At 52.5% G+C, this 19,252-nt stretch overlaps 10 protein-coding genes across 10 annotated transcripts; 4 read left to right on the top strand and 6 right to left on the bottom strand.

Moving 5' to 3' along the window:
* Nucleotides 1-19: 19 nt before the first annotated feature.
* On the bottom strand, nucleotides 20-1,659 carry COCCADRAFT_35874 (uncharacterized protein; the record flags this gene model as incomplete). The annotated part of the gene is made up of 3 exons (XM_007713024.1): nucleotides 20-939; nucleotides 990-1,165; nucleotides 1,217-1,659. 3 exons carry the CDS (start codon nucleotides 1,657-1,659, stop codon nucleotides 20-22), a joined length of 1,539 nt encoding a protein of 512 aa, XP_007711214.1.
* Nucleotides 1,660-2,029: 370 nt separating this feature from the next.
* Nucleotides 2,030-3,901, bottom strand: COCCADRAFT_35875 (uncharacterized protein; the record flags this gene model as incomplete). Its single annotated transcript, XM_007713025.1, has 3 exons — nucleotides 2,030-2,515; nucleotides 2,567-3,813; nucleotides 3,889-3,901. The coding sequence occupies 3 exons, from the start codon at nucleotides 3,899-3,901 to the stop codon at nucleotides 2,030-2,032; spliced, it is 1,746 nt and encodes a 581-aa protein (XP_007711215.1).
* Nucleotides 3,902-4,123: 222 nt separating this feature from the next.
* On the bottom strand, nucleotides 4,124-4,516 carry COCCADRAFT_25399 (uncharacterized protein; the record flags this gene model as incomplete). Its single annotated transcript, XM_007712992.1, has 1 exon — nucleotides 4,124-4,516. The coding sequence occupies one exon, from the start codon at nucleotides 4,514-4,516 to the stop codon at nucleotides 4,124-4,126; it is 393 nt and encodes a 130-aa protein (XP_007711182.1).
* Nucleotides 4,517-4,567: 51 nt separating this feature from the next.
* COCCADRAFT_93360 (uncharacterized protein) lies at nucleotides 4,568-4,981 on the top strand (the record flags this gene model as incomplete). The annotated part of the gene is made up of 1 exon (XM_007713026.1): nucleotides 4,568-4,981. A coding segment is annotated over one exon (414 nt), but the record flags the coding sequence as incomplete, so codon positions are not given.
* Nucleotides 4,982-5,733: 752 nt separating this feature from the next.
* Nucleotides 5,734-7,863, top strand: COCCADRAFT_25400 (uncharacterized protein; the record flags this gene model as incomplete). Its single annotated transcript, XM_007712993.1, has 3 exons — nucleotides 5,734-6,698; nucleotides 6,822-7,518; nucleotides 7,597-7,863. The coding sequence occupies 3 exons, from the start codon at nucleotides 5,734-5,736 to the stop codon at nucleotides 7,861-7,863; spliced, it is 1,929 nt and encodes a 642-aa protein (XP_007711183.1).
* Nucleotides 7,864-9,116: 1,253 nt separating this feature from the next.
* COCCADRAFT_93281 (uncharacterized protein) lies at nucleotides 9,117-11,642 on the bottom strand (the record flags this gene model as incomplete). The annotated part of the gene is made up of 5 exons (XM_007713027.1): nucleotides 9,117-10,346; nucleotides 10,397-10,828; nucleotides 10,878-11,178; nucleotides 11,233-11,389; nucleotides 11,444-11,642. 5 exons carry the CDS (start codon nucleotides 11,640-11,642, stop codon nucleotides 9,117-9,119), a joined length of 2,319 nt encoding a protein of 772 aa, XP_007711217.1.
* Nucleotides 11,643-12,171: 529 nt separating this feature from the next.
* COCCADRAFT_93296 (uncharacterized protein) lies at nucleotides 12,172-13,921 on the bottom strand (the record flags this gene model as incomplete). The annotated part of the gene is made up of 4 exons (XM_007713028.1): nucleotides 12,172-13,106; nucleotides 13,165-13,369; nucleotides 13,424-13,690; nucleotides 13,742-13,921. The coding sequence occupies 4 exons, from the start codon at nucleotides 13,919-13,921 to the stop codon at nucleotides 12,172-12,174; spliced, it is 1,587 nt and encodes a 528-aa protein (XP_007711218.1).
* A 237-nt stretch (nucleotides 13,922-14,158) lies between these two features.
* COCCADRAFT_4151 (uncharacterized protein) lies at nucleotides 14,159-15,511 on the top strand (the record flags this gene model as incomplete). Its single annotated transcript, XM_007712978.1, has 1 exon — nucleotides 14,159-15,511. One exon carries the CDS (start codon nucleotides 14,159-14,161, stop codon nucleotides 15,509-15,511), a length of 1,353 nt encoding a protein of 450 aa, XP_007711168.1.
* A 58-nt stretch (nucleotides 15,512-15,569) lies between these two features.
* Nucleotides 15,570-16,863, bottom strand: COCCADRAFT_4152 (uncharacterized protein; the record flags this gene model as incomplete). The annotated part of the gene is made up of 4 exons (XM_007712979.1): nucleotides 15,570-15,865; nucleotides 16,005-16,313; nucleotides 16,363-16,468; nucleotides 16,561-16,863. 4 exons carry the CDS (start codon nucleotides 16,861-16,863, stop codon nucleotides 15,570-15,572), a joined length of 1,014 nt encoding a protein of 337 aa, XP_007711169.1.
* Nucleotides 16,864-17,970: 1,107 nt separating this feature from the next.
* On the top strand, nucleotides 17,971-18,651 carry COCCADRAFT_4153 (uncharacterized protein; the record flags this gene model as incomplete). Its single annotated transcript, XM_007712980.1, has 5 exons — nucleotides 17,971-17,983; nucleotides 18,042-18,057; nucleotides 18,114-18,198; nucleotides 18,313-18,456; nucleotides 18,517-18,651. The coding sequence occupies 5 exons, from the start codon at nucleotides 17,971-17,973 to the stop codon at nucleotides 18,649-18,651; spliced, it is 393 nt and encodes a 130-aa protein (XP_007711170.1).
* Between the last annotated feature and the right edge of the window lie 601 nt (nucleotides 18,652-19,252).

The raw sequence follows: 19,252 nt of genomic DNA on the forward strand, positions 1-19,252 counted from the left end.
GACAAGACCTAACAATAACTTATATTCTTCGCTCTGCATCAACATGCCAAGCAGTGACATCTGGTCCATGGTGCACTTGGGGAGACAGTGAAATATCCTCCATGATTTTCGCAGCATCCAGGACAAGCTCATCGTCTCCGTATTGACCAACCACCTGCAGGCCCACAGTGTTGAAGATTGAATCACTTCCTCCCACTACCCCAACGTCTTCTTCCCCCAAGTTTACACCTACGGGGACACTGATGGCTGGCAGTCCCGCCAAACTGGCAGGAACAGTGAATACGTCGTTCATATACGATTGAATAGGATCCTGGGTTTCCACTTCTGATAGCGATGGCGCCATGGATGGTGCCGTGGGGCACACGATAACATCAATCCCCTCCTCTGGCTGCTTTGGGGCTGTCCCATCTTCAAAAAGAGGATTGCGTCTTGCAAACACGCTGTTGAAGTCTTGCTGGACCAGTCTGCGGACCTTTTGTGCCTGAATAAAGTAGTTGTCGATAGCTTTGGCGCTGAGCGAGAAGGCTCCAAGCAAGATTCTGCGTTGAACTTCGGCTCCAAAGCCCTGGCCACGAGTTTTGGCGAATAGCACGCTATCAGGCGTTCCATCAACGCCTTCTGATCTACTGCCAAAGCGTACTCCATCGTACTTTGCAAGGTTACTGGATGCTTCGGCTGGTGCAAGTACGTAGTATGCTGACAAAGCTTGTTGTGTCGTCGGTAGCCGAATAGGATGCAAGCTGTGGCCGCGATCCCATAAGTGATTTAGATGCCGAACCCATGCTTTGCGAACAACGGGCTGCAGGGTCTCGATGTTGTAGTCGAGGGGTATGCCAATCCTTAGAGACGATGGCTGGTTCTCCTTTCGCTTTCCAAAACGTGCACGTGTTGAATGAGGAATGGAAGTTGGGTCTTGTTGATCATGCATGTTGATTTTGTCTTTATGACTTGTCAGATGTGCTGTATACTTAGGTAGTAACTGCACTTACCAAAGATGGCTCTCACATCCTCAGTGCTTCGCCCAAGTATACCAACAGTGTCTAGAGAGTTGGCATAGGCGATCACGCCCCACCTTGAAAGCAGGCCGTAACTCGGCTTGAACCCGACAACACCTGTATATGAAGCAGGCAGTCTGACAGAGCCTCCAGTATCGGTCCCTAACGCTCTGCTTGTCTTAGCATATATAGTCTGGTCTCGGCAATACCTGGGGACTTACGCCCAGCACTGAGAACTGGCAACTGCAAGCGCACTTCCTCCTGAGCTTCCTCCTGCACTCAAGTCCTCGCCCTCATACCTCTGCATCCTTACTGGGTCGAACTGCGAATGTGTCGAATGCGAGCCCATGCCAAACTCATCCATGTTGGTTTTGCCCACAATTACAGCACCTTCATCCTGGAGGAGCTTAACTACCGTCGCATCGTACGGGCTGGTGAAGTCCTTCAATATATTGGAGGATGCTGTTGTATTCAAGCTTTTTGTGCAAATGTTATCTTTTATTGCGATTGGCTTGTCCTTGATGCTGCGAGAAGCAGGACTCGATTCGGCGGCATTGTCGCGCGCGGCGAGGTCTGACGGAGAGACTAGTGAGTTGAAGACATTGAAATGTTTGTACTTGGATTGGTTCAGTAGGTATGTCTTGGCATACCTGGAGAGTGACATGGAGGGTGAGTCGCATCACTGTCGCGGGCTGGAAGTCTGAAGTTCGTGAGCGGGACGAAAAACTGCCGCGACGTCATGCGCGGTTCCGTCAACACGCAGACTGACTCGAGGGCGCTCAACCCATACACAGTAGGTCTACTGCCATCCATGCCCTACGCGTGGCCGTGGAATGTCACAGATTTTGACCGACGTTTGCCAAAAGAAAGCCTCCGCCAAATCGTATATGTAGTCTCGACAACTCCAGGTCCCTAGGGGTCCTCACAGCGGCATACATGTCTATATAGCCAGGCCGTGCTACGGCAAGAGATCACCACCCATCATGCATTGCAAGGGAAAAAGGGTATATGAAAAGAAAACATCAAAGTTCAACTCAGATATCAAGGTGTTGCCTGATATCGTCACCGAGCCTCCACTCCTCATCCCTAACTATACGGTCGAGCGGACTCTGCACATCGTCCTCGTCGCTTCGTCTCGTTCCGCTGGTGCCCGCATCACTAACTGCCGTAGCACCGCTAACACTGCCGCAATTGCTCTTGCTCCTCTTTCTCTTGAACCAGCTTCTCCTACTCTTGGTGCTCGCAGCATCCGTGTCCGAAACGACCGATGCAGCATACTCGCGTCCATCGCCCTCGACGAGCGTCGGGTCGGTGCTTGATGTCACGCTGAGATTCGACGAAAGTTTCCGGAGGTGGTTGGCGTCGGAATCGCCAGAGCTGTCGACTGGAGCAGGCCTAGGTGTTGGTATGGGTGTAGTCTCTGTTGAAGGAGTTGATTCGACAAGCTCGGCATCACGGTACCATTTGCGACGGCGTGTATAGCGACCCCAGCCATCTTGACCTCTTCGACCATCTCTCCACTTTTACAAGTCAGTGTCTTTATATCATACCCATAATCTGATGAACTGTACCTTATTGTCATAGTAGATCCAGCCTAGCTCCTCCTTTGAGATACCCTTTTCGACCTTACCATCTTTGGCAGCGCCATCAATCTTCCACTCACTACCCTGGACCCACCGCCATCTCGCACCACCACCTTCAACTTCAGGCAGCTCAAACTGTTCCTTGGGTGGCACAGGATTGAGATGCTCATCCGTCCATGACGCCCGCTCATAAGCAAGCATCGACGAGGTCCAGCCAATGCCTAGCCACCTCCGCTGGTTCTCATAAATGGAAAAAGTAAAGCGCACTCCAGTTGACTCTGGTCGGCGCTTAGCAGCTAGTGAGGCAGCAACTTCCTGGGTGCTCTTTTTCCGCGGCGGGAGAGGAGGTGGTCCCTTCTGGTTTGCTGATGTTATCTCGCCAAAGTCTAGGCCGGTGAGGAAAGCGCATGTTTTTCGGACCGTCTTTGATCTCCAAAGCAGTGTGCGCGTGACGCGCGCTGGCCGCGAATGCCAGCTGAGCATCACTGTGCCTATTGCCAGTACGACTCTCTTCGTGGTAAGAATGTAGAAGGGTGGGAGCGTAAGGGCGATCCATAGAGGCAGTACGAAGAGAATGCGGATAAACAGCACAGTCAGTGCTGGTCGTGTTGTAGCCGATGTAGCCGTCCTCTGAGTAGAAAGGAAATCTGTCAGGCGTAAAAATGGATCCAATAGAATATTGCAGCGCGAAGTAAAGAGTTTTAGGCTATCAACAATCTCCTCCAGACTCTTGTGGTGCTTGATGCTGGTGTCCGACTCGACTCGTTTGTGTTCCGTCTGGCCCTTTTCGCCAGTCCAGCCCGTGGATGACAGGGGCGAGTACCTGCGCGTGTACATGCCCAGTATCAGAACCGAGACTATGATGATGGGTCCGGCATATCTCGTGACTGCATCCCCATACATGACGACTGCCCAGAAGGCGGCTACGAGGAGAAAGCTCTCCCATGGATCGCCCGTCGTCCATGTCACCAGGCCGGCAAACTTGTTCAGCGGGAGTATAAAGGGATGCGAATATGCGAGGACGCGGGTAATTTGAGGCGGCGTAGCAGCAAGCAATGGGGATTTCTGGTGGACAAGTATGGCGGAGCGGCGCTTGGTCTGGGGCGCTGTCTGGCCTAGATGGGCGGGCGAGAAGGAGGCATAGGTGGGCGGATTCGGATCACCGGTAGACGGCGGAGACGACGCATCGTTAGTGGACTTGTGAGGAGTGGACATGTGCTCTATCCAGGGTGTATCTAGTCGAGTATGAGCATGGTGGTTGCGCGACCACTTTTACACGCAGTCTTGTTGCGAGTCTGGAGGCGACGGACCTAGTGCTGCCATGCATGTGGATGTGCGTCATCGCCTAGCTGCGCAGAGGAGGCTGAGGGCCGCGTTGATGTCAAGCCACGCTCGGCGTGTATATTTGTACAAAATGAAGCGAGTGCGCGAATACGCACAAGGACGGCCTGAGAGTGAACAGAGGATGTCATGCAACTACTAGCACTTGCGGCGTTGCTGCACACGGTCATGTCTTCTGCGGGGGTTCCCGAGCATGTGAAGGTCTTAGTCCGAGGGCGACTCGTGGGAGCCTTGTGACAGCCCTCGGCGACGCGCTCCTTGTAGACAGCAAGCTGAGCATGCTTGTACGACAAATACGTACCAATCCGGAATCCAGTTGGCTGTTCCGCTCGCATCTGCATGCATCAGAGCACACAAGAACACAGTGGTTGCGGACATGACGGTTTGCGATCGTTGCGTGATTGGCCAACCTGCGATGATCACGTGCGAGCCTCGGAAGCGGACCGAAACTACGAAAGGTGCCCCAGAAATTTTGGACATGGCCTCATCGCCGTCCGCACCCGCCACCACGAAGCAGAAGTCGAGCACCTGCGCCTCACGGCCCTGAAAGAGAAGCAATTCTTGTTCGTTTGTCGTCCCCGTTTTCATCATAGCCATAATGGTGCGCTGCAACAATATCTTCTTCCCACCACGCTGAACTAACGCCTGCAGGCCCACCGCATAATAACACAAGTCGTCTTTTCTGGCGCCCGGATAATAGGTCGAGCCGTATCCGAGTCGTACCGTCAAGCGGCTGCCTCGCAGAAATATGCAGCAGCCAACCAGGGTGGAAAAAGCGGAGGCGCCTTCTCATCCTCAAACATCACCATGGATGAGGCCTGCCAGATCTTGAATGTGGGGCCAGGAAAGATGGGAAACATTGAGCTGGAAGCAGTCACAGAGCGATTCAAACGACTGTTTGACCTGAATGACCCAAAGAAGGGTGGCAGTTTCTATCTGCAGAGCAAGATCCTGAGGGCAAGAGAGAGGATCGAGAGGGAGATACAAGGCCACCAACGGGTAGCGGAAAGAGAAAAGGAATTGCAAGAGGGCTTCAAGCCAAAGTTCACAAAGGAGGATTAGGTCGGACTCAACGCAGATGAAGTGGCCGACACTTTGGTCATAGACGGCATTGCAAACCACCCAAACAGCAGAGGCAGGTTGTTGCAGGGGCCAAAGTGTCCAAGTATTGTAGATGGCGATGAAGGGTATCTTGTTGCATTTGAGCGGCGTTTGGCATAGCGTTTGGACCTTCTCTGGGCACAGTTCAGCGAAGACGCACTGTGGTTGAGGGGGCACTTTGACTGACACGGGTATGCTTTTACGTCTCTCCACTCCTGCACGCACATGTGCTATTTTTTTAATGTTCGAATACTGTACCATTATACGCTGTAACAAGGAAATCGACAGCTGAGCCATATTCACTGCATCCCATACCGAAGCTACCCACGTGACCGTTTTGATCCCAATCGCAGGCATGGTTTGGCCTAGGAGCTAGTGAGGCCGTGTGTTGCTGGAGCATGTAGCCTGTGCATGTACTATGTATATATTTACGTACTTTGCGTCCGTATCGTTTACCATTGCTAGCATGTAGTGGAGTCGACGAGGGGCTGGCAGTCCTCACCCCCACAACGCCAGAGGGTCGCGCTAGAGGCTTGGCTTACACCAAGCCCGTCTCGACACAAAACTTTCGCGCGCAACCATCGCTGCCCTTTTGCATCACACCACTATCCCCCAAACGCCACCTGTACATACACACGCACGCACGCATATACACACAACCATAGTCACTGGCCGCGGACGATCCTGAATACACCTGGAAATCACGACACGCCATGACCGACTCATATCGCCCTGGGCGCGACCGCCCGCCACCGCTCGCCGACCGCATGACGTTCACGGGTGGAGATGGCGACAGTTATCGACCCGGCGGCGAGCGCAACGGCAATCGCTCGCAATTCACCTTCGAGTCCGGCCACTCCGCGCCTCGCTTTCCGCCCTCTGGCCCCGCCAACTTACGAGGCCCTTCTGGTTCTGCGGCGTCAAGAAGACGCGGTCGTGGTGGGGCATCACGAGGCCAGTCTCGCGCCGACGGCAGGAACAATGCAAACAGCCATCGTAGAGGTGGCTTCAAGAAGGCTGCGCCTCACGAGCGTGCTCTGCTTCAGCACCGCGAGAACGGCAGTCCTGAGCGTGCATTGGGCGTCGCAGCTGATTCCAACCGCTTTCAAAATCCCGACGACCTGTCGGATGATGATGAAGCCGACATGGATGTAGAAAGCGATGACTCCTCCAATAGCCAGCAGGACGGTGACGCGTCACAGAGTAAGCCAAAGGCTGCTCGGACCCAGGTCAAGCGTGCTGATGGCGACTCTGTCCCTAAATGGTCCAACCCGGATCCCTATACCGCACTGCCACCACCGGATGAGACCACAGGGAAAAGGGTCGACTTTGTGAAGCTGATCCGGAAGGCAAAGAACCAAGAGGCAGAGAAAGCTGCAGGGCACAATTCTGTCGTTGCCAATGATGATTTCATTTCGTTTGCTGACGACGATGATGATGCTCAAAAACCCACACAAGGCTCATTGAACGAGTTCGCACACATTGACAGCATTGTTAGTAGACAAGAAGCATCTGTAGCGGATCATCGGACACCTCGTGGTCCCAAGGCCAACAACAAGCGTAAAGCCACGGTAGGAGGTGTAGTCAGTGAGTGGTTGCCCGCTCGCAATCGCGATCCAACACCTTGGCTTCCTTCACCTGATGCGTATGCGCATCTTGCTCGCGAACCAGAGAAGTGGTAAGTGACCAATGTCCAAAGCATCAGGCGTCTGCACGGAGCTTTGCATATCCCATGGTATCCCCGAGTGTTCCACGCAACCTTGACGCTAAACTCCTACAAACATTTACTGATTTCTACTAGGCTTCACAATGAAATACTGGACTTTTACGATTTCGTTGCTCCCAAGCCATTCGAACACGAACAGCGCAACAGACTTGTCAACCGAGTCAACAATGCCCTGGGTCAACGCAGGTTTCCTCAACAAAACGGCCGTGTGCTTTGTTTCGGTTCTTTCCCTGCAGGTCTGTATTTACCTACAGCTGACATGGACTTGGTCTATGTTTCCGATCAGTACTACAACGGCGGGCCTCCTGTTGTCGATATGTCTCAAAGAGGCGCTAACAAGAGCCTTCTTTACAAAGCATCCAACAGGCTCAAAAGCATGGGAATGGACGCGGATGGGTGTCAAGTCATCCACGCCAAGGTTCCCATCATCAAGTTTCAAGACAGACTTACCCAGCTTCAGGTTGATATTTCCTTCGAAAATTTGAGCGGGGTTCAAGCTCAAGCCACATTTGCGCAGTGGAAGCAGGATTACCCTGACATGATATACATGGTAGCACTTTTAAAGCAATTCCTCGTAATGCATGGACTGAATGAAGTGCACACGGGCGGCATTGGAGGTTTTAGCATCATATGTCTGATTGTTAGCTACATTCAGCATTCTGACAAACATGAAAACCTCGGCGAATGCTTCTTGGGGTTCCTCAAGTATTATGGCGATTTCGACTTGTCTAGGAAACGCATTCAGATGCATCCACCAGCTATCATTGAAAAGGTGAGCAACAGTTGATACTGCGCTGCTGGCAGATATCAAAACCTCTCCCATCTCTTCTACGAAGCTGACATGTTCTAGACCGCCCATGGAATCGACGGTCGCCCGGAAAGGTACGACGGTCTTTCTATCCAAGATCCGAATCGTCCAGAAAACAACATTTCTGGTGGATCTCACAGGGTTCAGGATGCCTTTGATGCTTTCAAAGAGGCTTATCACACACTTGAGGACCGAATGAAAGCTGCCCGCGCAGGCCAAGATATCGGGCCTAGTATCCTCGAGTGTGTCTTGGGTGGCAACTATGAGACTTACATCAAGCAGAGAACGCATTTGAAGACCCTGAAGTGAGCTCTTACATACTGGATTTGAAGCAAACCCCTATTGGCGTTCTCCTCTGCTTCTCCTATGCTTTGCGGCCGCTTGGACGTCCTCGGGACTACGTTGACCTTGTATTTCAAGCAAGGAGCTGGGCACCATACAGTGTTCTTTGCCTTAACTGCTCTATCCTAGGACAGGACGACCACCGGACAAGAGCCATGAAAGAGGTCATCCAAGTGCACTCGAATGACATAATGCTATCATAGATGGGACGGGAGTTGTATGTATTGTTTGGGTGGACGAGCACCTCTGTTCCTCAAAGAATTGGGGTAATCCGGGCGTAAGATATTACTGTGGGTTGGGCAGGCGAGTACAAAATGCTTCGGCACGTTCTGCTCATCTGCTCCTCCAGACAGGTTAGGGACGGCATATTCTATTTCAAAAGTACTTGTTGCAACAAGAGATACCCCAGAGTTGCTTTCCCATGGGCAGCTACTCTAGGCGTTTGGCGAATTATAGACGGATAGTACTTCCACAACAGGCGGACGGACGGACAGATTCAACCCTCCATCGATGCGCAGATGACAAGACTAGCGAACCCAACCTATGTTGATCGCCTCCACGAACTTCTGCCTCGTTTCGTCACAAAAGCCGTTTTGTTGTTTTCGTCTCGGATGTAATGCCCTGTGTCTGGACCGGAACCCGCGCGGGAAATGAGGAGAAGAAAAGATTCGTATCGAACAAAATAAGGACCGGACATCGACAATGAGTACGGCTCTATATGATTTGTTGTCGGGCTCTACCTGTTGGACTTTTTTTACCGTCTCTCCGTCTGTTTGTTTGCTTCAACGTTTAATTCTCTGTACTGCTAAATGCGTGGCTCATGACAACCTAGTTTCCCAATCTCCTCTCCTCTGTTCTGCTTCACCTCTTTGCTTCTTCTAGATGGATACCGAGATACTAATGACACCAACTTCTTTCTACAGCAGAAATGTCACCAGCAATGGGACGTCTTTTCTCATTGGGATGCAGGCCATTGACGCATGCACTCGAGGACGAAAGATGGACTATTTGTGTTTCGCTGCCATGCGGATACTATTTTGTTTTCTATACAAACTAGTCTGGTTGCTGTTACTAGGTAAAGATGCTTTTCGTTCACTCTCTCCAACTTTCTCCCAATAATAAAAGAATCAACCAAGTCTAGCAAATATCGAGGTTTAGGAATGATTAACTCTTTGTCACATCAGAAAGTGGTTAACGTACTCAACTACCACATCCCTCATCTACAACTCCTTCTTGTTCTCGACGACAGTCTCGTTCTTGGCCTGCTCGATCAGGCTCTTGGCCACAGCCGCACTCTCCCTCCAACTCCTCTGACGTTGCCAAAACCTAATCTCAGCCGTAGTCTCGCTCAGACTGCTTCGTCGCGCATCTTCCTCGAGACTCTGCCTAGTAATCTCGCCACCCTTTTCACTCAATGTGGGAATGCTTTGAAGCTGGCTAAGGTTCTCTTCGAAGTACTGCTTGCGGACGAGGTAACGCTCGCGGCGTTCCTTTTGCAGCCCTGGAGTATCGAGCTTTGATAGAATGATGCGCACGCCCCAGCGGAAGAGAATGAAGAGGTGCTCGGCGAAGAAGACAGTAAGGAGGAGGGCCCAAAGTTGAATATTGCTGGGGCTACCGCTGGGACCAGTGTTGTCGTTCCAAAACATGTAGACGAGAGCTGAGGTAGTAATGCTGCCGAGCCAAGTGAGGAAGGAAAGGGAGTCAAGCCAGGGACCAATGGTATCAGCACGCCATGGCGTAGGTCGGCGCATCTCAACACAAATCTTCATGGCGTCGGCACGGAGCTCGACCCAGTTGTTGATGAGGAAAGAGACGGCAGTCAGTGGCCATACGACCGAGAAGAGAGAGAGGTAGCCAAATTGAACAACCATCTCGCGAAGATCGGCCGTGACATCGTATACTTCAAGCTCTGCTTCCTTACGAACACGCTCAAGGAAAGCAGCATCTTCAGGTGGGTCGTTGGCAGCAGCAGGTGGTGCGGATCCGCCGTTCTTGGCAGCTCGCTCGGATTGCATCTCCTTGTACTTGTCAAGTCCACGACGCTTGAGGTATGGAACGATAAGCTCCATGCCCAGATTGACCACCTGAGCAGTGACGGTGAAGTAGATGACCTGCTTGCGAAGGCGATCGGGGTTGATGCTCCAGCTAGCGCTCTTTGTTTCAAGATGAAGCTGCTTCTCGTCCTGAGCAAAAGGTCGAACAGCGACGTGGAAAACATCAAGGTAGGGCACGATAACTTTGCCAAAAGGTACATAGACGAATGCAGTCAAGAAGATGCCGAGGTAGGACATGATGAAGTTCATAACAAAGATCTTCTGGGTCAAGGCTTTCTCGTACGCGGCATGTGTCTCATAATTCTCGAATTGAGTTAATCGTGTAGCCGCTTTGGTCAGAAGGGTGTTGAGAATAGGGTTGACAGTAGTCAGGATACCAGTAGGGATGAAGATCTGGGGAGATTTAGTATGGGTAGAAGCGGTACTTCTGTTGTAGTACTTACCAGAACGCTCTTGAGCGGTCCGTCATAGACCTCGGAGATGAAGACCTCAATGCCGAAGCAGGTTGCAATAACGGCTCCGAGGGAGCAGGCTGCAATGATTGCAAAAGGAATTTGCAACAACTGTCTCTGGAAGCGCTTGGATGCAGGAAAGAAACCAACTTGCTCACCGGTGACGGGATCGGTGATGGTCTTCTCGGGCGTGAAGTCCTTCTGCTTGACCTCGATGTTGGAGACGCCCTTGACACCCCAGCGGACACTCAGGTCTTTTTCCTGATGCTTCCAGTATTCGGTGAAGACGGTGCACCACAAGGCGCTGGCGAGAGCATAGATTGGCGAGAAATAGCCAAGGAAGAGCCATGAGAAGAGGCCGAATGCCGCAGCTGGAATGAGAAAGGTAAAGTAGGATTGGGTGAAAGCAAAGTAAAAGGCAATCTGGCCGCGTTAGCACTAGACTGCCCCAAGCCGAGAGATGGCAGCTTACTTTTTCTCCCATGCGGTTGCGGATGTCGTCCAAGTCTTCGGTGCTGAGGATGTACTGAGATGTCCATTTCTTGATCCAATCCTTGTTGTACGCATGGTCATGCAGGGCGAAGATGGAGTCGACGTTCTTCCATTCGCCTTCCTTGGGTGTTATGCCCGCTCCACCCTCCGACGTGGGGTTTGTAATGAGCTGGTATATGATGCGCAGCCGCTCAGCCTCGTACAATGGCTCTGCTTCAAGCGATTCGCGCGTAACATTTTCAGGGGCAGCAGACCGGGCGCCGTGGATCCAGTCGCGGACTCTTGAGTAGGAGTCAGCCATCCATCTGCAGAGGCAACACAGGGGCTATGCGTACCTGGACCTATATACTTCGCCAAACAGGTGCTCGTCAGAAGCAACCCTGACGAAGAGCAGAAGCGAGTGCGAGTCGCCATTGCGGACTTCGGTCTGTAAACCAACGTTTGCCAGCGCCTCACACAGCTTCTCAAACTGTGCAGCTGCCTTGGTCTTGTCTGTATGCCCGTCAGCCCATTGCTTCACTCACCCCGCCATGGGAGCAAGCATACCCGTGTCGGCAAAGCGGTAGGTAATGACATAGTCGACGTCGAGATTGGTCTGGAGGGCGGTTGATTTGGCCATGTCCGACGGCGAGGCCGAGGCGAGCAGGGCGATTTTCAATTGATAGACGGACCAGGAGAGGGTGGTGAAGTAAGGAATGGCACGAGCAGCAGCTGCGGTGCTTGTCCCCTCCTTCTGGCTCGACATGCCCAGCAATGTTGTAATCAAGGTTGCACGCCGGCCTACTGCCGGCCACCAAACGTCATCGTCGCCAACATCCCTGCTCCGTGCTACCCCTGTAGCCCCTGCACCCCACGACAACTACCAGACTATCGACATTTGTATGTATAGTACTAAGTAGACTAGGCTTCAGCTTCTCGTATCACTTGAGCAGGCTTCTATGTCTTGTGCAAACAAAAGGACAGCTTCGAGCCGGAAAAAAGCAATTCTACCACCCCCCAAAACGAACCATGGTTGCTCTGTGCGCCTCCAAATCCGTGAGATATGCTTGTTGAGCCCTGTCATCACCACACGTGACTATTCCGAAACCAAGTAGCTAGGAATATTGACTCGGAACCATTGTTAGAATACATCAAGTTACAAGCGTTGCACAGTAGAGCACCCGATTCGATTCGAAAGACGATGACATTCGACGCGTGCCGATCCATCGGGCAATACACACCACCACGCCTATGTAGAACATTACCCCAATCATCTTCTTCACCTCCACACGACTTCATACAACCACGTCTCCACCAAATCCAATCGGTCTTCGGACCGGACCCTGCTTTTTGTACGGCACAATGGCCATGGCCTTGTACGTTTTACCCATACCATTCGGGCCTCTGTCCACAAGCCGTTTCCACCCCATCTCTAGCCGTTTCTTCGTTTCCTCATCCTTTGCTGCCTTGAGCAAGCGATCAGCTCGTTCTTTGATCCCCATGGTTGACAAGAAGAAGGATTGCTCAACAGGGCCATGGACCTCCACGCCAGGAGAGGCTTCCAAAGCAGAATCTGCTAGACCAATAAAGTCTACATCCGCCGAAAGATCCACAAGGCCTGGTGCTGCAAAAGGTGAGACGGTCGTGTGCGATCGAATGCCACGAAGTGTGTTTGCAGGAATCGTATCTAGTGGGCCGTAGTCAAGAATGAGAGCGGCTCCGGAAGGCTGCGATTTTGTGAATGATTCCTCGTCTTTGGGCAGTACATCAGACTCTTTGGCTGGCGCTGAAGCAGTGCCGGCCTTGGAATTACTACCGCCAATTCTCACAGCAAAGTCGGAGATGTATGCAAGCGATTCCGGTGAAATCTCAATGACTGCGCCTGGGGTATCTTCCAGCTTCTTGTAACGATTGGACAGCTTAGGCAAGTACAGTGAATGTGGTGTTGGCGTTTTTGACACAGTCAGCTCAAAATCTAGCTTTTCTGCATCTTTCTTCGATGTCGGAGAGCCTGATGTGTTCGCTTCTGTGTAAGGAGAGGTCGGCGATACAACAAGCTCATGCCAGTTATTCTTGGGGGCTGTTACGCCGTGCTTTGGTTTTATGGGGCCGGTTGGTGTCATGATTGTTGACGAAGCCGGTATAGAAGACTGTGCTACATTTTGAAAAACATGTATAGGGAGTGCATCGAAGAACTCATGGGCGAGTATGAAGGGGGTCGCTGTGGCCTCTATGTCGCTTGTCAGCAATGTACTAGAAAAACCGGACAAGGCCCAGCCGGAACCTACCCTTCGGCACAAGTCGGATATCCTCACACCACTCAATCTTGCAGCCTGGAATATACTTGCAAGTTGCAGTCAGGCCAATATCGCTCTTTGTCAGATCTTCAGTCCCAGAAAGCAATTTTGCCTGCTGTTTCTGCAAATAGGGCGACGCTTCGATGAGATAGATGGCTTCAATGCTCTTTGTGAACGCCTTGAAGCTCGAAAGTGTCTAAGAAATTTCAGCCTCTATGCTTTTATTTCTCTTGTCGGTATTTTACCATACCCTGAGAACATCATCCATCAACGTTCCTCGTCCAGGGCCAACCTCCATAATTTGGACCTTGTCCTTCCTACCCTGTGCTAGCCATTCGGCGTAGATCCATATACCAATCAACTCGCCAAATATTTGACTGATTTCGGGTGAGGTTACAAAGTCGCCCTTGGTTCCAAATTGATCCTGTCCGCTCGTCGTCTGCCTAGTGTAGTAGCCACCTTCGGGATGCGTGAGGCACTGGCGCATATATGCCGCTACAGAAATCGGTCCAGTCGTCTGGGTTTACTGTCAGGCCTTTTGTTCCTTGTCGTCGAGTTGAATTCTTACGGTAATGGCTTCAGCCAGCGTCTTTGCAAGAGGCGTCGACCATTGCCGTTCCGAACTTGCAGCAGTCGAAGTCGACGACCACCGGGAAGCGCATTTTGTTGCATGACATCCAATTGGCCGAGGTACTGAGAGGCGAGCATACGCTGCCGTTCGCAGTAAATTTAGGGACTGAATCCTCATGTTGGCATGCTCATCGCAGCTACATGACGTCTACGCGTTCGGAACGACAAAAGTTCAGATCGGAACGCCGAGGTGAACGAAGCTATGACCATCATCCTCAGCCTCCGCCTGTTGCTGTGTGCGACGCTCCAACCCGGACATCAGTCATATTTCGATATATATCGAAGTTGATTTGGTATGCGGTTCGTGTCATAAATCTCCGAAGACAAAGCCTGCACGTGGGAAAGAGAAGGAACAATGGCGTCCCGCTGGGCAAACGACGAAGCAGACAAGGCCGAAGAGCTACGCCGAAAGAAAGAAAAGGAAGAGAAGAAGCGCCTAAAATTGCAGAAACAACAGCAAGAAGCAGAGGCGGCAGCGCGCGTAGCGCAAGAAGCAGCAGATTCGCGTCCCGCGAAGCGTAGAAGACTGTCAACAGGCGATGATGATGAACAAGTACCCAAAGAAAATGAGACTCAAGAAGAGCGAACACTACTGCGCTTCGAGGGTGGAGGCTGGACCTCATGCCGACACACATCCAACTTTGAGACTCTGAACCAGATTGAAGAAGGCTCGTATGGCTGGGTTTCACGAGCGCGTGATATAACCTCCAACACCGTGGTGGCTTTGAAGAAAGTGAAGATGGACTACAACCAAGACGGGTTCCCCATTACAGCCCTACGCGAAATCTCGATTCTCCAACGTTGTCGACACAATAACATTGTCAATCTCCACGAGATACTCTCAGGCGACGATCCCCAAGAATGCGTCTTGGTCATGGAGTTCCTCGAACACGACCTCAAGACGCTGCAGGAAGACATGAGCGAGCCATTCATGGCATCCGAAGTCAAGACGCTGTTGCGTCAACTGGTTTCCGGAGTCGGATATCTACACGAAAACTTCATCATGCACCGGGATCTCAAGACATCAAACATTCTGCTCAACAACAGAGGACAGCTCAAGATTGCAGACTTTGGCATGGCACGGCATGTCCCGCCTTCTAACGCGCCTCTCACACAACTCGTGGTCACGCTCTGGTACCGGGCGCCCGAACTGCTTCTTGGCACCCGGGACTACGGGACTGAAGTCGACATGTGGAGCATTGGCTGTATATTCGGGGAGCTGTTGGCCAAAGAGCCCTTGCTGCAAGGCAAGAATGAAGTCGACGAGCTCTCGCTCATTTTCTCGCTGTGCGGATTACCCTCTGAGAAGACGTGGCCGCAATTCTACCGGCTGCCCAATGCAAAGAGCCTCAAGATGCCCCGAGACCACCGCAATGCACCTGGCTTTAATCGTGCAAAGTTCCCCTTTCTCACGGCCTCGGGCGTAGATCTGCTTTCTTCATTGCTCACGCTCAATCCGGAATACAGGCCAACGGCGAAGGAGATCCTGGCCCACCCGTATTTCAAAGAGCAGCCAAAGCCTAAGCCCACAGAGATGTTCCCTACGTTTCCCAGTAAGGCCGGGCAGGAGAGAAGGCGAAAGAAGAGCCCGAATGCGCCAAAGAGGGGTGAGGCGCCTGGCATGCAGGGTAGTCTGGATTTTAGTAGCATTTTCAGGGCGAGGGAAGACGAAGAAAAAGGGGCCGGGTTTCAACTGAAGATGACTTGATTACTCGGTAGTATTGATGTACAACTTGATAGATGGTGGCTTCATGGCCGCAGCGAAGTCACTGATATATCCATGCACGTTCCGATCGAAGAAAGCCTAACTGGCAGTACGCTCTGAATGCTGCCTGTGAGGGCTCCGTCCATGTAAACCGTAACTTCTTCCAACACATTGCAGCCCGGAAAATAGCGTAATCATCGGCGGTCTCTGCTCCGACTGCGGTCACTACCGTAGGAGCTGTAACTAGGGCTTCTCCGTCCTCTGGCTCCGCCAGTGCTGCCGCTAGGGCCACCTCTTCGTGGCGGGCTATCTCTCCTGCCGTAGCCTCGGTTTGGCGGAGTTCTCGATGGAGACCGGCTGTAAGAAGAGCGTGACATACTCCTCCGTGGCGAGCGACTTCGGGACCGCGTATACGATCGTGGGCGTCCTCCCCATCCTCCCCTTCCCCCTCGGCCACCTCTGCCCCGTCCCCACTGTCCACGATCAGGTGACATACGGCGCGGTGGAGAGCGGTAGCGTGGAGGACCATCCATAGGCGGTGGTCTGTATGCTCCGGGTGGGCCTCCTCCTCGTGGTCCTCGTCCGCCGCGTCCATATCCGCTGTCGAAGTCGTCTTGGAATCTGTCGCCTGGCGGTGGGCCTCTCCGGGCTGGGGGAGGTGTTTGGGAGAAGCGACGTCGAGGGAGCACGATGGAGACTTGGATTCTGGAACCGTCCAACTGTGCGTCATGCATCTTTGCGATTGCACGCTCGGCTTCGTCAATCTCCTCGTAGAGTACGTATGCGATACCGCGATTGATGTTGACTGCTTGGCCATGAGTAAAATGACTGCGAAAGTGCGAGATGGGGCATACATGTGGGATTCATGGGCATCCTGACATCTTTGATGACGCCGTACTTTCCAAATATCTCACGTATGTGATCCTCTTTGACATTTCTGGTCAAGGCTTCTACCACAATCTGTCAGAGTATTAGCGGGCGGACTGATGAGCTGGGAAGACTGGAGAGAAGCAAGTGTGTGTCCTTGATATCAAGTCACTCGATGTACTCACCTTTGAACTCCGGGGCGCTGGCGACGCATCCCTGGGGGTAGGACTGCGAGTGTAACTCCTCCCTCTTGAGCGCGATCTGGTGTTTGGTGTGTAGCTGCGCCGGCCATTGCGCCGGGGAGACAGTGATGTGGGCGAGCGGGATCGGGTACGCGACCGAGACCGTGGGGACAGTGAGCGCCGTGGCGATGGCGAGCGTGGTGAACGAGAGCGGCTCGGTGATCGTGTATGCGACCTGTCGCGAGATGGGCTGCGCGTGCGCAATGGGGATGGCGAGCGTGCTGGAGACGGAGAAGGAGACGGCATGGTATGGCTTTTCTAGGCAGTACGGTCGCAAGAGATGTGCAAGCAGTGATGTGCAAGCTCACATGTGTTTAGACATTTGAATGGTACGATTTATCAATCGAACATCTGTTCACGCGTAATCTTTTGGCAGTGAGCTCAGAGCTACGGACTGGGGCTTAGCGTGGGCACGTGACTGGGGGACGGGACACGGACACGGGCAAGCGGCCAGGGTAACAGGCGCACGTCATAATGGTGCGAGGCCATCGAGACTGGCAAAGGCAGAGTCAATGCCTGAGGCCGAGGCCGGAAGGAGAGGCCAAGAGGAGAGAGAGATGGAGAGAGAGGCCAGGCCAGAATTCAACAGGACCACGTCAAATGCACTGCTGCTGCAACAATAGCCGCTCTCGTCTGCTGCGCAGCATTGCGTGGCACCCAGTGGACCATGTCAAGTGTCGAGTGCCGAGTCATACAAAGCAATTGTGCTTCATCTGTGCAAGCAACTCGCCCAAAGACGGAATTATTCTTCTTCTGCTGGCCGGCGCCTACACTAGAGCCACCGTTTAGTGATATGCAGTGCATGGGTCCGCTTGTCCGATGCCAGCATTTCGACCCGCTCGTTGGCCTTTGACCCCAGAGAGACCAAGTGAACAGACACTAGGCGGGTATCGCGGTGGGCATTTTGTTGTCGCCGCTGGTGTGTTGGGCCCAGAGCAGCGTCTGTGGCTGTCGACTTGACAAGCAGCTGGCTGCACGATGGCGCAAGAACAAGGACAGGACCAAGTACGAGAGGATCAAGACAAGGCGGGCCGGTGGGGTGGGAGTGATAGGCAAAGGCGGTTCTGATTGCATTGTGTTGGTTTCGTCGTCTCGCGCTCGTCCCATTTCAATGACTTGACTTGACGCAGACAGACAGGACAGGACAGGACAGGCAGAGAGGGCGGGGTCGAAACAGCCCCACTATCAAACCGCGACTTAGCCCAACAACGCAGCACCAAACCTTCTCACCGCATCTGCCCTCTCGTCCCGCTTAGTCAAAAGTACCTGCATCTACCGTGTGCTCTGCCTCGTCTTCTGTCAATCTTCTCATCACTCTAGCTCCCGCAGCACGCACATTACCCCTCACCCAATATGTCCTGGCAAGGTGAGCAACCACGCTGCCCCTCCCCTCATTCCAGACGGCAAAGACTGACCCAAGCCAGCATACGTTGACACCAGGTGCGTCTCACCTCGACCTCCCTCCCTCATCCTGCACGTCTAACCACCTTCTCCAGCCTCGTCGGCACCGGCAACATCGACAAGGCCCTCATCTGCGATGTCGAAGGCGCAACCAACTGGGCCGCCTCCCCAGACTTCACGGTACGTCGTCCGCTGGCCTGTACGGGGCACAGCTACTCGACCTGCAACAGGGCTTGAAGTGGCAGTGCTGTTACGTGGTCCATCACAATACACTCGGACGCTGACAGGTTACAGCTGTCTGATGAGGAAAGGGCAGCCATTGCCAAATCCTTCAATGACAAGTCGGACCCCAAGAAGGTCATCTCGGAGGGTATCAAGGTCAATGGCGTCAAGTACATGACCATCGAGGCAAGCGACGATGCGCTCAAGGCAAAGAAGGTACCCTTTCCGCCCCCGCCACCCACGCCCACGCCCATTAGGTACTGACTGCAATACTAGGGCAAAGAGGGCGTCGTTGCCTTCAAGACCGGCCAGGCCGTCATCATCGCCCATCACCCCGAATCCATCCAGACTACCAACGCTTTCTCCTCCGTCGCCGAGCTTGGAGACTACCTGAAGAAGCACGGAATGTAAAATGTCTCTGCCCCGGGACTGTTTGTATGTTAGAGATATTTGCATAGCCCCCACTCGACATGTGGCGGACAAGACGGTAGGGAGGAAGGGCGAAGGATATAGATATGAATCATGACGCACAACATAGCGACATAGGAGATTTCTCTTCAATGCAATGATATGCCCTCATACCACGCGTTTTTCTTAATAATAACATCAAACCTTGCCTATAATGGTCTAACCTACTATCGTAGTGGGAAATACCTTGCTTCTTATAAAATTACCCTCTAGATAGATTTATAACGAAAAGCACAAACTGCATTATTAAGTCAAGTAGATTAACATGTAACTAGATAAAACTAAGAGCTCTAAAAAACCTATAAAACTATGTTATATTAGAGTTAACGTAGTTCATAAGCGGGTGGCCACCCCAAGCGAGTGGCCACCTCCCCACCAGCGCGTCGACGTTGATACTACAACGCGTATGTCTCAACCACGCGACTCTCGATTAACTTATAACGAATCATATCTTCAACTTGCTCTTTTTGATATCCAATCGCAACGTGTTCAAAGTGTAAAACGTGCTGCAGAGATATATAACGTCCCCCGAACAACAATTCGA

The sequence above is a fragment of the Bipolaris zeicola genome (genome assembly GCF_000523435.1).
Source record: "Bipolaris zeicola 26-R-13 unplaced genomic scaffold scaffold_53, whole genome shotgun sequence".
Lineage (NCBI taxonomy): Eukaryota > Fungi > Ascomycota > Dothideomycetes > Pleosporales > Pleosporaceae > Bipolaris > Bipolaris zeicola.